Here is a 15,178-nt window from a genome sequence, read left to right on the forward strand (position 1 = left end):
ATTTGGAGCTACATGTTGAGAAGATGATTTGGAGCTACATGTTGAGAAGATGATTTGGAGCTACATGTTGAGAAGATGATTTGGAGCTACATGTTGAGAAGATGATTTGGAGCTACATGTTGAGAAGATGATTTGGAGCTACATGTTGAGAAGATGATTTGGAGCTACATGTTGAACAGAAGATTTGGAGCTACATGTTGAACAGAAGATTTGGAGCTACATGTTGAACAGAAGATTTGGAGCTACATGTTGAGAAGATGATCAATTTGGAGCTACATGTTGAGAAGATGATCAATTTGGAGCTATATGTTGAGAAGATGATCAATTTGGAGCTATATGTTGAGAAGATGATCAATTTGGAGCTATATGTTGAGAAGATGATCAATTTGGAGCTATATGTTGAGAAGATGATCAATTTGGAGCTATATGTTGAGAAGATGATCAATTTGGAGCTATATGTTGAGAAGATGATCAATTTGGAGCTACATGTTGAACAGAAGATTTGGAGCTACATGTTGAACAGAAGATTTGGAGCTACATGTTGAACAGAAGATTTGGAGCTACATGTTGAACAGAAGATTTGGAGCTACATGTTGAACAGAAGATTTGGAGCTACATGTTGAACAGAAGATTTGGAGCTACATGTTGAACAGAAGATTTGGAGCTACATGTTGAACAGAAGATTTGGAGCTACATGTTGAACAGAAGATTTGGAGCTACAAAGGGTCAATCGATGACGCTCCGAAGATCGAGGTATCGGAAAGATAACAGCTTGAGCTACGCAGAATGCAGCAAAGTCTTTTAAAAATTTTTTTAAAAACGTTTAAATTGTTGTTTTCCTGATTCAACGCCTATCGACGTTTTCCGCAAAACCGACAAAACACTAAAACGCATAATTTCAGTTGAGGCTATCATTAATCTTTATCGAGCCGTCATGACATTAGACCGTTAGCGGTTAGTTAGAGATGGAACAGCATATTGTGCCTTATTATCGTGTAGCCATGCTTTCAAGTCAGTTCTACGGGGGAACACAGATGCTAATTAGCCCCTGCCTGCTATGATGTCCAAATCATCATAATCATTATCGTCAAGCACAGAAGCACCAATAATGTACACCTTTACAGTTGCTTCTAATTAATCCTAGTTATATGACCATCGCTACAACGACTTGCTGTGCTTTAACAACACCAACATCAATAGTGGCTACTATAATATTTCACATTCACAGTTCAGCAGCGTGTAAGCGAATGCCTACGAGTGTGGGACCGTATCGCTGTAAGCCTGCGCTCAGCCTGATGTCTACGGCCGATAGAATTACTATTGATCCGTTGCATTCGAATAATTCTAAAAACTATACGATACAGAACGAAATAGCTTTATTTCGTTCTGTATCGTTTAGCTTAGTGTGCCCAACATTGCGTTAGCGTTAAAGGTTTTTAGCCAATCGAGGTTAGGTATTGGCAGCAGCGGTTGTGGGTCAGTCAGTGACCCCAATGGGTCGAGTTGAGTTTTGGTAACAAACCCAGCGCGGCTGAACAGAGAAAAAGGTAACTGGTAACAAGCTAAACCTCAGCGTTGCTTTAGCAAATAATTCTTTAGCAGAAATAACATTGACAGGAAACGATCATAGAGAAATAGGGATATAATATTGAGGTATCTACACATTCTGCATCTCATAATCAGCAACGCAGCGCAATTACGCTCGATAGTGCACGATCAGTTACTTTAACCACTACGCCACTAATAACTGCTTAATTTCTATGAACTACTATAACTAGTAGCAGCTATTAAATAATCGATTAACTACGCGATCTATTCTGTGTGAGAAAGCCAGCAAACATTGCCCACGAGACGAGCGTTCCGACAACCATCGTTTATAGTTAATGTCGGTAGACCACTATAAACTGCAGGGGACATCACCATCATTAGCAAGCATAGAGCTAGTATATAGATTATATATAGAATTCTATCGCTGTAGATAGCAGTAGTTGAACAGTCAGCCAACAGCGATCATTGCGATAACGTTCCGTTCTGTCGACGAATGGACCCATTGGGCAAGCATAAGGGCTAGTAGTCCCAGCATCGTCTGTCTCATACAACAGTACTAACGGTTAAAAAGCGTCAACCAGGACCAAAGCATGAAACCAACGACCAGCAAATTTTTCGCTGGTGGGCTCTCATCCAATAGATACGTGAAACATTCTGCGGCTTGCGCTTCACTGCAGCGCATCTTAGCAGCACGAAGGCAATCAGCCGCCGCCTAGAGAATAACGTTGAGGGACAATTCTAAGAACTCTTAGCGACTGTAGTAGAGCAGGGGCCCGTCTTCAGCTGCCTCCATAGACTTTCTTACGTCCTGGCAACAACCGACGACACCAGCGACATTCGTAACAGCAACAGCACGTCGCTGTCAAGCCAGGCATCTCTGTAGACGCTACTAATTCTACTACTTGCATCACTATTACTACGGGCTAACGTAGATAGGATTGTAGGTGAGCTGGTACGCAGGCGTTGGCAACTGGATGTAGACTAAGAGCCTACACCAGCAACAGCAGCAATAGTAAATTTGCCTGTTATCTGCTTGGTGTTATTATTGTTCGTCGGTGATTCGTCGTCCTGTGGAGCAGTCCGTGTAAGTCTGGGTGACAACAATTGTCGACTGTTCCAATAAGATAGGTTAGGCTGTTTGTCCGATGAAGGTTGTTGCCATCATTATCATCGGTATGGTCACAGGCGGAGGCGTCATTCGCCCGAAGCACCGTAGCCACTAGAACAGTAACAACGGTAACGAAGGAGACTAGCCCAGCGATTGATGGGTCTGTAGTGCATGCAGTGGCGTCGTTCTACCCACATCGTAACACACAGCGTAAACAGCAAAAGGAAGGGAATAGACAATGTCTGTAAGTTGTTGCCAGCTGCTGAAAATTCTATCCAAAGAAACTACGAGAGGTGTACAGAAGCGAAAAAACGGGGCGACGACGCCAACGAAATCATCAGCAACTGGCCAATGACAAACAAACAGAAGGATAACAACGAAAATAGCAAACGTCTCATCTGCTAGCCCTTGTCTCATCAATATTAATAGTTGTCATCACAATACCTCAAATAATAATTACAAGTAATAAACCTGGCAACGACGCCTGTAAAGAAGATAATAGCTACGCCATCCGCTTCTTCTTCTGAGCCTGCGACGCGCAGGAATAAGTACGGCGAATACAGGACCCGACAATTGCCACGATAATAACAATAGCGACAACTCCATATGCCGCTACAAACGGGATTTCGTCGAATCTGATCGTCCACTGCGCGAACTTTATTCAACTGCGGCCAATACGATTATTCTTGCTGCTACTATTATTATTATAATTATTGTTATTGCCACGGGTATTTGTTGGGTCGGTAAAGGCGATCGCATATTAATATTCATTTCGTGCTAAGTGCGTTTCCTTTGCGTCGTGTTGTTCTTGGGTTCTCGATAGAGCTGAGCTGAGCTGAGCTGAGTTGAAACCCGTCTCCAGTGAGCGTGGGTCTTGACTTCAACAACGAATAGCGTCAAAGCTTAGTAAAGCAAACAAGTAAGCTTAAAAGGGGAAAATTCATCTTGTGTTGTTTCTACGGAAGGATTATTTGTGTGTGAAAAAAATTAGTGAATTATTGAATCTTCGGTCTTTTGGTTTTCACATTTCTTCCGAATGTTCGCCGTTGACGAGAGAAGTCATAGTGGAATTGAATGCGGCAATTTGACTGATTTAAAGAGGAAAATTCACTATAACGAGTAAAAAAGGACAGGCCTTCGGCTACAAATATTATTAAGCGTTTCGTTTTAAGTGTGGTTTTTGCTACGTCTTGGATCGTGTGCTGTTAATCTGCCGACGATCTAAGTATCCGAAAATCTGTTCAAAAAGGAAGCAGTCTGAGAAGGAAGTGTGGCCTCAAGGGCAAGCGGGAGTGTGCAAGTACATTGGGAGTATTCTATTGGCCGAAAAAAGTGCGTGTGTGTGTGGCTGGTTACTTTAAACAACCAACAAACTAACGGTTTCTCTCCCTACTAGTGTCCTCAACGGTATCCTCTCAAAGTCTACGAGTCCACATACAAGAGGACATCATCAGCCCTCGCCTGCTGCGTCCTAGTGCATATCGAGGACCTCACAGTGGATCAGGTAGGTGCAACTAGACGACTCACCTGAAAGCATATGAACATCTCATTACAAAACGCAATCTCACGTAGAGAGCTATTACGAGATAATGTGGGATGGAAGCTATTTAAACGGGAAAACCTAAGGAGACCGGCCTGATTCTCAACGGCCCTTTCCGTGAGAAGTTCAGCTGTGTTTTTCCCGTACCAAAGTCAACTGGGCAATTGGTGAAATTAAATAAAGATGCTGAATAGGCTCAATGCAAAGCGAAGTTCTAGTGTTGAACTCGATGTCTAATTAAGCAAGAACTTCCCTTCAAGTTCTCGCTAAAACAATGTCATACTTTGATAGTAAGCACATAAAACTAAAAAGCTTTCTTCGAAGTACGTTTGCATGTAGAAAAGCAGAAAGAGAACATTGCTCGGAACGCAGCCTTTACATTCGTCAAATTGAGTAGAATCTCTGTCGGCTATTGTGCTTATTTTATAACACACAAGACCAGCCATAAATGGCAACGACTTGTGGGAACATAAACCCTAAAAATTTTCATTTTTAGCACCGGCTCTGAAAAATACGTTAGTCTTTACGTAAAACGTGTGTATGATAAACGAAGTTTCTTAGTAATAGTTATGGACGCTAGAGGAAACTGCATTTCGCTGATCTAAAACGGCGAGGATTTGTACTCCCGACCGAATGGTATCCTTTTTCAAAGAGCAGTTTCGGTATTTTTTTTATATCAGTCAACAACTTGCGATGAGCTAAATCCAAATATCTTCCTCCTTCCTGAAATATGGGTAAACGACGTTCTCATAACAAAAAGAGGATAAAAATGGCAGTAGCGCTTCTTCGGCGTTTAAAGTGTACCGTAAATTCACAGCGTCAACACCACTAGGATGCTGTTGTTAACAGCATCATTATAACTTTCTGGCACACCTGTTAGCTTTCTTGCAATTGTTGCAAAAGTATTGCAACGAATCAGAGGACACTTAATTTATGTTGCAGAGACAATCAGGGGCCTCTCCACGCTAACGCTCCATTTCAAGGAACTACCTACCGGTCGCACCGTGGTTCCTACTATCGATGATCTTCATTGTTTATTCATAAGGATGATCTATAGTAGTGAACTGATGCCTTAACATGTCCATCGTTTTATATTACGTATTGACAGCAGATGAAATCACGCCGACAGGTTGTTACGGTAACGTTGTACGGATCGTAACAGGCGGTATTTTTTTGACGGTTTTATTTGGAATTTGCTTCCCTTATCGACTGGTATTTTTTGCCGTACATGGAACTTGACAATAACAACACGACACCATCAGTCACACAGTATTGCGGCTGCCAACGTCATATAACGTAGATATCATAGTGTGGCTTTTTTTTTTGGGAAAATCAGCATACGGTTATTGCCGTATTTAACGCATGCGTCTGCTGCATTCATGGAACAACACAAAGGAGCCGAGTCACTTTGACATAGATCATACGGAACGTATAAGTATGCTCTACAACTTGCTTTAATCTGCTTTATTGAAACATACCTGAAGGAATTTTCCTCGCCAATTCGCGTATTTCCTCGCTAATCATTAATTCATCATTTCTTTGGCAACAGTTGAACAGTGCTTAACACACATCGGTAACAACAAGCGTTTGATGTTTGCCTGTTGGATCATGGGGACCGTGATTGTTACTGAAGAGCCAGTGAGGTATAATAGTGGATGCCACCAATGGGCAGCTACAAGTTCGAAAGGCCGAAGTGGGCTTTTTTTGTGGGTATCCTTTTGAGCAATTTGTTTTTCTAACAAACGTCTTTTTTATTGAAGTTCACATAGAGGTGGGTCACATATCCTACCGATCAAAAGCGACCGTTTAGTAATCTGATGACGACCTTAAGTATGTAAGCTGTAACACCCGTGTTAGTTCGCTGTGGAAATTAGTGAAAAGGTCCAATGCTAATGTACGCCAATATACAAATGTTCGAAGTTTTGCCTCGTCCTGACGTTAGTCATTGTTTCAGACGGTTGGCTCTTCTCAGGGCGGAGCGAAGTTTGCCTACATCCTGTCTTAAACTTACGATTACCTCATGCGCCCCGAATTGTACCTAACACGCTACCGATGTACCATTATGGGGACGATAACAGGTGTAGAAATCTAACGAAAACGCACCATTAACAGTCGCTAGCCAGGCCATCCCTGGAAGATAATTTATTATGAGATAACTCGTAACTACAGTAAACTAATTTAATTAGGGTGATACAAGAAGAATGCCCGATAGGAGCAAAAAAAAGTCGACATTTTACCGATATGGAGAGAAAGCTTGTCGGTAACAAATGACACAACTTAATTTGGGAATCTACTGCATTAGAGACTCATTAAATTGACAAGGGGAGAACTAACTTAATGAAAAACGAAAAAAGCTATTAGTGAAAACGAATTTTGGTCGGGAACGTTCATGTAAAGTCCGGACAAAAAAAGCTACAGTTAATTCAAACTCCGAGGGTCCTGGAAAATGGCAATGCAATATGCGGTGAAGCAACATTAAAAATACAAATTAATTATTCACGTTACGTGTATTTATGGTTTGGCGCATTTCGTCTTGCTTAGAATACGCAATCTAGGAGGGTTTGGCTTCCTTTAATGATGACGTTAACTACCGCGTGGGTTAGAGTCACATAGGTACTTGAGCTCACGCTTAGCAAGCTGTGGCCCTACTTGAACATTTGCCCTGACGGAACAACAATTCGAACATTGGGGGCAGATGCCGTGATTCACGTTAGGTTCTAGCAGACAGGTGGGTTCAATAATAAACAATAAAACAAACACGGTAAAATTTTAAAATTCGATAAAATCAGAAGCAAGCAGTGGGCAGTAACTGGCCAAGAACAGTAACTAAGGCAACACGAAAACACCTTGTGAAGTTGTATTTCTATTTCTCAACGAAATTTAGTAGTTAAGACTGCTGTTTCGGATGGTAATCCCTGATGAGTACGCTCCGACGCTTCTGATAGTGTTAGAGGAGCATGGTCATTGGCTTTTTATGCATTGAATCATTTATTCTTCATCATTGATGCATACATTGTTTGATACGATCAATAAATCGGAACATAGCTTCATTCCGAAGCAATGCCAGCTGTTATTGGCTGATTATTTCTAATTTAAGAACATTTACCGTAGCATTCCAAACTACGGAGCGACCTCGACTCCCTGATGTTTGATGGTCCGTTCAACCACAATTATGAGCAGCATTGCATGATTGACGTAAGATGACGTATTAGAGCGTCCGCGTCTTCAAGCGTCGTCGTTGTCGTTCGGCAGAAAAAGCTGCGAAGGTGAAATACGAAATCGAACTAATGTCGCTTCTCAGTCAGTTCATAACTTCAGTTGGAACATACAGATACGATATCATCACTTAAAAAGAAGACGTTGCTAGGTTGTACGTTCGATACATCTGTCGACGTCATTAATTAGAAAAACAGCTCATGGACGAAAGGCGAAGTAAACAATGTTACTTACAATAATAATAATAGTTGTTATTATTATTATTATTATTATTATTATTATTATTATTATGAGTGTTATAATTACTACAACTATAGTGGTAATGGTGATGGCAGATAGCTAATTTGTCTGTTTTAAAACGATTTTTTTAAAATTCTATTTTGAAATCAAACTATTTTTATTTTTATGAATGTAGTGCTCGTCTTGAGCTTTAGAGGGATTCAGTCACTTTTAGCCGTGCGTGTACTTAGATTGCATGTGTTATACTATTTGATAACAGCAGCTCGAAATAATCAAAACTGAATGACTCGACAGTTTAAAGATGAGAAACGCTGAAGCGATACCTAGGCAGAGGTTAGGTGGACGTCTAATTGGAGTTACTATTATTATATATAATAATGGATAAGTAAAATGTGTTTCATCTGAGGTCGACAGTTTCGATATTGGATAGTCATCATTGTTTTGGTTATTTAGGGCATGCATTATCCTCACAGGTATATTTATCAAATTTTGATTAAGGGTGCAGTAAAGTCAAATCTGTTTTAAACAAATCTTTTAAATCTAAATGTCATGAAAGTCAAATACAGTTGGCGTGTCTTCTCCATGCCGGTGTATAAACCTCGTTTCTAAGTAACTATAGCACGTATAATCTTCCTTGACAACTTTTTCCAGGTGCATCATAGGCAGTACCAGGCTATCCAACAAGTGAGCTGAACAAAGGTTGGATTTGGGTCGCAGCGAACAGCACAAGTCAACGTGGGTTAGTTGTTTCCTCTTTCTCGATTAGATAGTATGTCGAAGGCTATTTCTGTGTGGACGTTTTTGCTGTTGCTGCTGCTGCTGTCGCCACTGCAGGGACATGAAAACGCCACCATTGCTGAAACACGGTCGACGGCGTGCGGTAGGCAACAGGCTCGAGCGGTTTGTGATATTTACTTTCCTCGGCAATAAACAGCCCAAGCGACCAACAATCACGCAGATAGATGCGAATTTTCTGTGCGTTCTGTCTTAACTGGGTACCGACAGGGTAGCGTGTATTATATCTGGGCTGGAAGCACGAGGCGGTCGTACAGTCGTAGTTGGCCACAGAACATGGGTCGGATGGCAGTTTTCGCTTGTAGATTACCAGCTCTCTACAACTGCTGTCGAGAATCAGCAATGCTTCCCTTCGCAATTTGCTCGCTGCGTGCATACGCTTATGTTCCTGGTGGGGTAGACTTCAAGTAATGACGCTAGAGGAAGAAGGTTTCTGGAATCGCATTTAAGTAGAGTAAATGTAGATGCATCACTACTGGTCGGCAAGATAGCTTGCTGGTCGGCAGGTAAGTAGTTTAGTACATCCCCATTCGAGAAGAAGAGAAGCAGCAAAAGAATGGATTTATTTTTCATTGCGCGTTGCCCTTATCCTTGGCTGTCGTAGTTGTTGTCGTCATTGATGTTGCAGCCGCTTGGCAATCGGGGTTTACGGAAAGGGATTTCAAACCGGTAGTCTGCTCTAAGAAGGAAGAGATTGTTTCACGGGGGAATTGCTGCTGCTACTGATGCTGCCGCCGAAGGATCTGTTGGCGATTTTTGAAGAAGCGAGCAAAGTATACGACGATGACGACCACAAAACCAGATTTTTGCGGCGGGAAATGTCCAGGAGAATGAAGTATTTTTTTTAGTGGAAAACAAACGAGAAAATTGGCAAGATTTATTCGCTGAACATATTTGAGGGCTGAGAGAGATTGAAGCTCGCCGAAAAGGGCAACACATCGTTTGGTCTGTTGATTAGTTCTTGTATGTGACTAATTGTGACGAATAAAGCGTTGAAGTAAAATTGATTGCGGGTTACTTCGTAAGGGTGTGACTTGGCAGTAATAGGCTTCGTTAGCTGAATATATTCTGCACTATAAATAAGGCCTGTGAGTAAAAACAATTTTTCAACCATTATCTGACGGATGCCCGTTAAGACATCCACCGAGCTAGTTCCGTTAAAACTATCTGCCTACGACTAAATTGAGCAACCGGCCCTTGCTTATTTATAATTTTTTTTTTAAAAATGCGCTTTATCTAAAAGATATCAACAGTGAATGAGGCAGTTCTCTACAAGTTCATTCTGCAATATAAGGCTGTTCCATAACTGAACGTTCGGTTAGCCCCTATGACAACATTATGGAGCCGCACGAAGCCTACTTCTGACCAGGACCTAGCTCATATAGAGCGTTGGAAAGCTCGTCTAAATTTTCATATACTCAGCACTATGCAAAGCACTTGATGAAACAAAGGTATATATGTTTTTGCTACTCTTGTAGAACGGAGTCTTATTCTTCGACCGTATTCTGTTTGAGAAGAATCAATCTTTAGAGGTATCGCTGTAGTAGCAGATTGCATAGAGTCTTATATATTGCTCTACTATTGATGAAATTGAAAATCTACTGACATATGGAATTCTGTGACGCTTCGTTTCTCGCAGTGAAGACAAGCAGGTTTTTTTTTGCCGCCCTCTATTGTATATAGAGAGGTACCAACAATAGCGAAACCTAGCTTGAAATAGTTGGCGGAAAGTGGCAATGGCCTTCGCGGGCGCAGGATTAGTGCTTTGGAGGTGACTAGGTGCTGGTCACAGCGGACTGTACATGAAACTATATCTTTACGTAGCAAATAAATGAAAGCTTTTTATTCACACAAGTTCATGCTGCGTAAAAAATAGGACCTCGACAGGCGCATGCCCGGTTTCAGTGTTGCAAACAACGTAACAAAGAATTTTCGTAGAGTTAAGTTTTCGGTCATTAAGATAGTGAATGGCTCAGTAGTTCAGTTGGCGTAATAACCTATCGGACGTTCCTTATGCCAGTTATTGGATTGCCATTGCGTAGCTGATGTGTGAAGAGCTGGCTTTTTTACATATGCAACTTAAGCTGTTTTTTGGTTTTCCGCGATCCGAACTTTACTTTCGTGAAGTACTGGACTTGCTGGGTATAGGCAACAATGAATGTGTTCAGAAACTTTATTCCATTGTTCTTCTACTACTGGGAAGTTGACTGTCATCGAAGTTTGTCAGATCCAGCTTATTCGCCAAACCATGACGATATATACGAATTGATAAGGCGAATCAAACTCCTGATTTACGAACTTGCTTTTTTGTATACATAAACCGAGCTACAGTTGCGCTTTCTTCAGAGCACTCGGATGTTTCCGTTTCCTTTTTTGTAAAGAGGTGTTAACCCGTCTCTCACTCAATATTCTACTACTCCATAGTAGGTCGTTCCCCATTCTGTGTGTGGATTTCATTTTCCTGCCAAGCGTTCGCTTTTTTTTTGACAGGATAGCAATGCGTTTGTTTCTTAACGCTTTCTGCGAATTTTATTATATGAACAAGTAGTCGGCACCATATTTTTGATGTTGCATCAAGGACCTACCCCCACTAGAAAACCTAGCTGGGGTGAATCTTACTGCACCTATCTGGGATTTCTTCAATAGACCTATGAAACAGTATGGTTGCATATGTCATGATAACCATTTGTCAACGCTGAAATGGAACGACGATGGCCGAGTGTTCGTGACTATTTCTAGCATACGCATTTGTTCCCCAAACCACGCCGCTCCTATCATGTAGTTAATTCGGGCGTCTTTTTAGTGCTGCCACTGCTGTTTAACCCCCCGTTGTCTATAGAGGCGCTTTTGACGTCAGTTGTACACCACAAGGTTGCGTTGCCCCCTTGTGTGCTTAGGCAGCTAAGTATCGGCTGGCCCATCCGTTATTTTTTCATCCACTTCTACTATTCACGTATCTCAGCTTTGCTCTCGCATCGAACCTATAAAATTGCCGCGCTATAAGTGGCGGCTGAGGAGACAAGAAAAGCGTTCGCTACGTAAAGGAGTTAGCGAAAACTCAACAACAGAAAAAGATGGGAAGCGAAAACATAAAACAGCGCTGCATATGGCATCCAATTTTTGTACAGCACGAAACACGGACCAATTGAGACAGACGGACAACCAACCGGACAGACAGATTCTCATGGCTTTGGCTGTATGGGGCGACTGCCCAATTGTATGAGCGATTTTGGTTTAAGATCAAGATCGTCTACGCAGATTGGGGAATAACCTATACGGCGAACGGGGTCTGATTAGTCGTTCTTATGATTCCATCGTGTCGCCAATGGTCACAGCAGCATTAGTTAGAATGGAACCAGCAGGCATTGCTACGTTAATCGACAAGCGGCGGACAGTCCTACTAGAATAATGCTCATGGGTAATAAAGGGTTTGACTGGCTAGAAAGATGTGTGAGCTGGAGAATACGCAGGCGGTACAGAACTAACACGATTACGGCGGCTAGAGTGACTATTGACATTGAAAGGCAGATGGTTGGCTGACTGATTCACTGGAGGTGTACCCATGGTCCTATCCTTCTTCCTTTGCCTGTGACTCTGACACACTGCCTATCTATTCTGGAAGAAACCGCGTTATTCGGGCGACGTCGTCGTCATTGCAGCGATGAACAACTGCCTGCTGTCGAATGGTAACCATTGATGAATATAATAGCTGTTAGGCAAGTAGTAGCTATCGAATAGTGATTGTTCTAGTATGATACGTGGGACATCGTTTGCTAGTATTATGAAGAACGACGAATTCTGTGGACAACAGTGTCAGTTGACCAAAATGATCATCTTAAAAAGTAGACGAAGTGCAAAAAGCTTGTGGAAAAGGTAGAATGCGCGAATCATAGTTCTCAGTGATGTGCAGACGTACAAGACAATACCTTTTTCGAAATATATGGACCAAAAAAATATATGTTATACACATATGATATTGGTGGCTGTATTCACAAACAATGTTGATGATATCTGAATGATTGTTCTAGGAGACACCATTGTCTTACAGCAAATCGTCTTCTTAGAGGAGGCCTGCGGCCTGCAGTTGCTAAGAATGGTCGACGTTGTAATAGCTTCGTCGAACTACCGGTGAAACGAACAGCCAATGACTAAATCGTACGCCACTATACTAGAACACGAAAAACATAGATAGGACAGGAAGGCGCGTCGCGATCGCACAATGCATTGCATCGGCTATATTGCTGCGGGGGGTACAATTGTGGAGAGATGGACGTACAAGGTGCAGAAAGCTGTTTCTTTGTAAACAAAGAAGCACCTATATATACATGGAGGTAGCGTATTGAAACTCGTACCATCAAGCATTAAAAATATCAATTAAAACCTCACTTGTTCTGAAAATCTTTATATTTCTAAAGATCTCGTATTAGATGATAATCTTATCTTAAATTGAAAAAGCTATATTTTTTTGTAATTGAGATGATGTGTTATTGTGCGCATTACAGACTTGAACCATGAACGCTTTGTACCCTTGGAGTGTTCAGATTTTGTTTTTTTCTTAGGTAGTTGACTTGAGGTCCCTTTCATGTTAGTCTCAAGCATTGTATCGTACAACACAACGGATGGTGAAGGCGTGAAAGAGTATTCGCTTTACATATTAGGAAAAATTAGGCATAAGTGTGATTCATTGTAGATTACCAATAAAATGATTGCGAGATTTATCAATATAAAGTCGTAATAACTGAATTTTGCCATAACCAGTTAAAGATACTGAATCTATCTGACAATGGCTAGTCGGTATTCGCCGCACCTCTCTATATTCTGGTATGTGATATAACGTACCTTATTCGATATAAAGCCGTAATGTCATGTAAACCATATGGGATTTGTGACGATCTTATCGCACGTGATGTATTAAATAGTTACTTGAGACATTTCATCATCAGTTAAACGGTGTAAGCGCTCAAAATCATAAGTGATTATCACTTAATTGCCCACTGTTTCTATCAAGCGTTTGTTTGACGTACCAACATATTAATTCTTTGTCTTGGTGATCTGTTGATCTAACACAGCACCGGGTCAAACTAAGTTTGGACGAACTTGATTATCATTAGAGTTTATCGTAATATATGCACGCACATTATGCGTATACATGCATGTATATGTGCAAATCCACATATATATATATATATATAATATATGTGGATTTGCACTGGTAGCATGTCTAGCTGCAATTTCTCTTAAACAAACGAGGTATACGATTTGTCTTCGTTTGTATTTGTTGTGGATTATGTCAGTTGAGTGATCTATAATATCAAAGTAAAGGAAAAAGAGTAAAACTTTCGCGGTAAGCGTTTTCATAATAGTGTTTTTTGCTTGCTTCTAATATGTATTACATATTATATTGCAATATCCGTATTTCTACGTCAGAAGTAAATCATATGTATAATTCAGTATATGAACTTAATCTAGGTTAAGAGGGGCGAGCTTTTGTTTATCTTTTGCAAGGTTTCAGTACATCGTCTCTTTTAATCCAGTTTTCGCTATTATACTGTGGAATTCATTCTTTTCTGTCATTCAGCGTAACAACTGCGATGTTATCAGGGCTCGCCTGAATAACTTTTCTTTGTAAGTGATGATCACACCATAGTATTAACATGATTAAAAATCACCAAGTTTGGCCCATATCCGTTTAGGCTTTCGATGATATTATCGCCGGTCTATACGTAACGATACAGCGCGCGGAGATTTTAAACCTCAGGCAGTGTGTAATCAAAAAGAAACGGGAGCAAGCAGCTGCAAGAAGTTTACGCTAATTATCACCATATTATTTACTCATGAGGTCGAGTCAGATCCGCATCAATCACCACCTCCGTTGTTCTCTCCCCTCTAGATATGTTCCATCTGTATTCGTTTGCTATTTGGGTCATTGCAGTTTAACACTCTACCTTTAAGTGCCCCACTTCGACGCTTTCGATTTTTACCACATTTAAACCGCTACCGTAATGCACCGATGTTCGGAGACGGACAAGTGAACGGACACGACACAATGGCGACAATTACGTTTCTGCGTACGTTTATTACTTAGCACTGATCAGACCCCCGCACCCCGGACCCCCTAAAGAGCAAAGTTTAAGGCCAGACGTACTAACGAACAGAGATACACTTCTACGCAGATTATCTGTAATAGCTACAGTCAATAACGACAATGGCAACCCCGACTTCTGGTGCTTCATTGCTCGCGTGCGGTCATGTTTGTCACCGGGGACGGCTGATCCGTTGTGTTCGGCGTCAGTTCTAGTATGAGTCTGATTGTTACCTGGTTAGTAAGGCGTTGCATGTTTTACATTGTAAGAATTATGGACGTAGATAGTGGGCATCGTATGCATAGGCATAATCCGAAGCAACATTAAGTAAGGCAGCAAACGTAAAACGCGAAATCTGTTTATTATTGTTTCATATGCGCAAGCACGTGACGCATTTGTCTTTCGTCGGGAATGATCTCGAAATCGGATTGGTACGATGTGAGACCGACATGTTATTGTCTGGTCTGGCCGCGGGACCATAACAGTGGCTTTTCGTGCCTGGACGAGAACACGAATGCCCCTGCCCTATGTTGAGACGATTTCTTTCAATGCCGACAAACGTAACCAAAAGATGTTCCCATGCTATTACTGGGCCAATGCGAGGAGTGATTTTTCTACACAACCCCCTCTCTCAATATACATATATAT

At 41.3% G+C, this 15,178-nt stretch overlaps 1 protein-coding gene across 8 annotated transcripts in view; it reads left to right on the forward strand.

Annotated features, from left to right (window-relative positions):
- The window catches only part of LOC111267673 (uncharacterized), a 54,564-nt gene that overhangs the window by 1,540 nt on the left and 37,846 nt on the right, over positions 1-15,178 (forward strand). For 4 of the 8 annotated variants that reach the window (XR_002684776.2, XM_022846061.2, XM_022846057.2 and 1 more), the window contains exons 2-3: positions 4,053-4,160; positions 8,304-8,391. Coding sequence is in view for 1 of the 8 variants with exons in the window: in XM_022846063.2 (XP_022701798.1) it covers positions 4,053-4,160 (108 nt within the window). In the remaining 7 variants the exon portion in view is untranslated. Of the gene's footprint in view, positions 1-1,745; positions 4,161-8,303; positions 8,392-15,178 lie in introns of those variants that run through there. The other 4 variants (XM_022846059.2, XM_022846063.2, XM_022846058.2 and 1 more) reach the window with 3 other exon arrangements.

Source organism: Varroa jacobsoni, unplaced genomic scaffold (genome assembly GCF_002532875.2).
Source record: "Varroa jacobsoni isolate VJ856 unplaced genomic scaffold, vjacob_1.0 scaffold_1208, whole genome shotgun sequence".
NCBI lineage: Eukaryota > Metazoa > Arthropoda > Arachnida > Mesostigmata > Varroidae > Varroa > Varroa jacobsoni.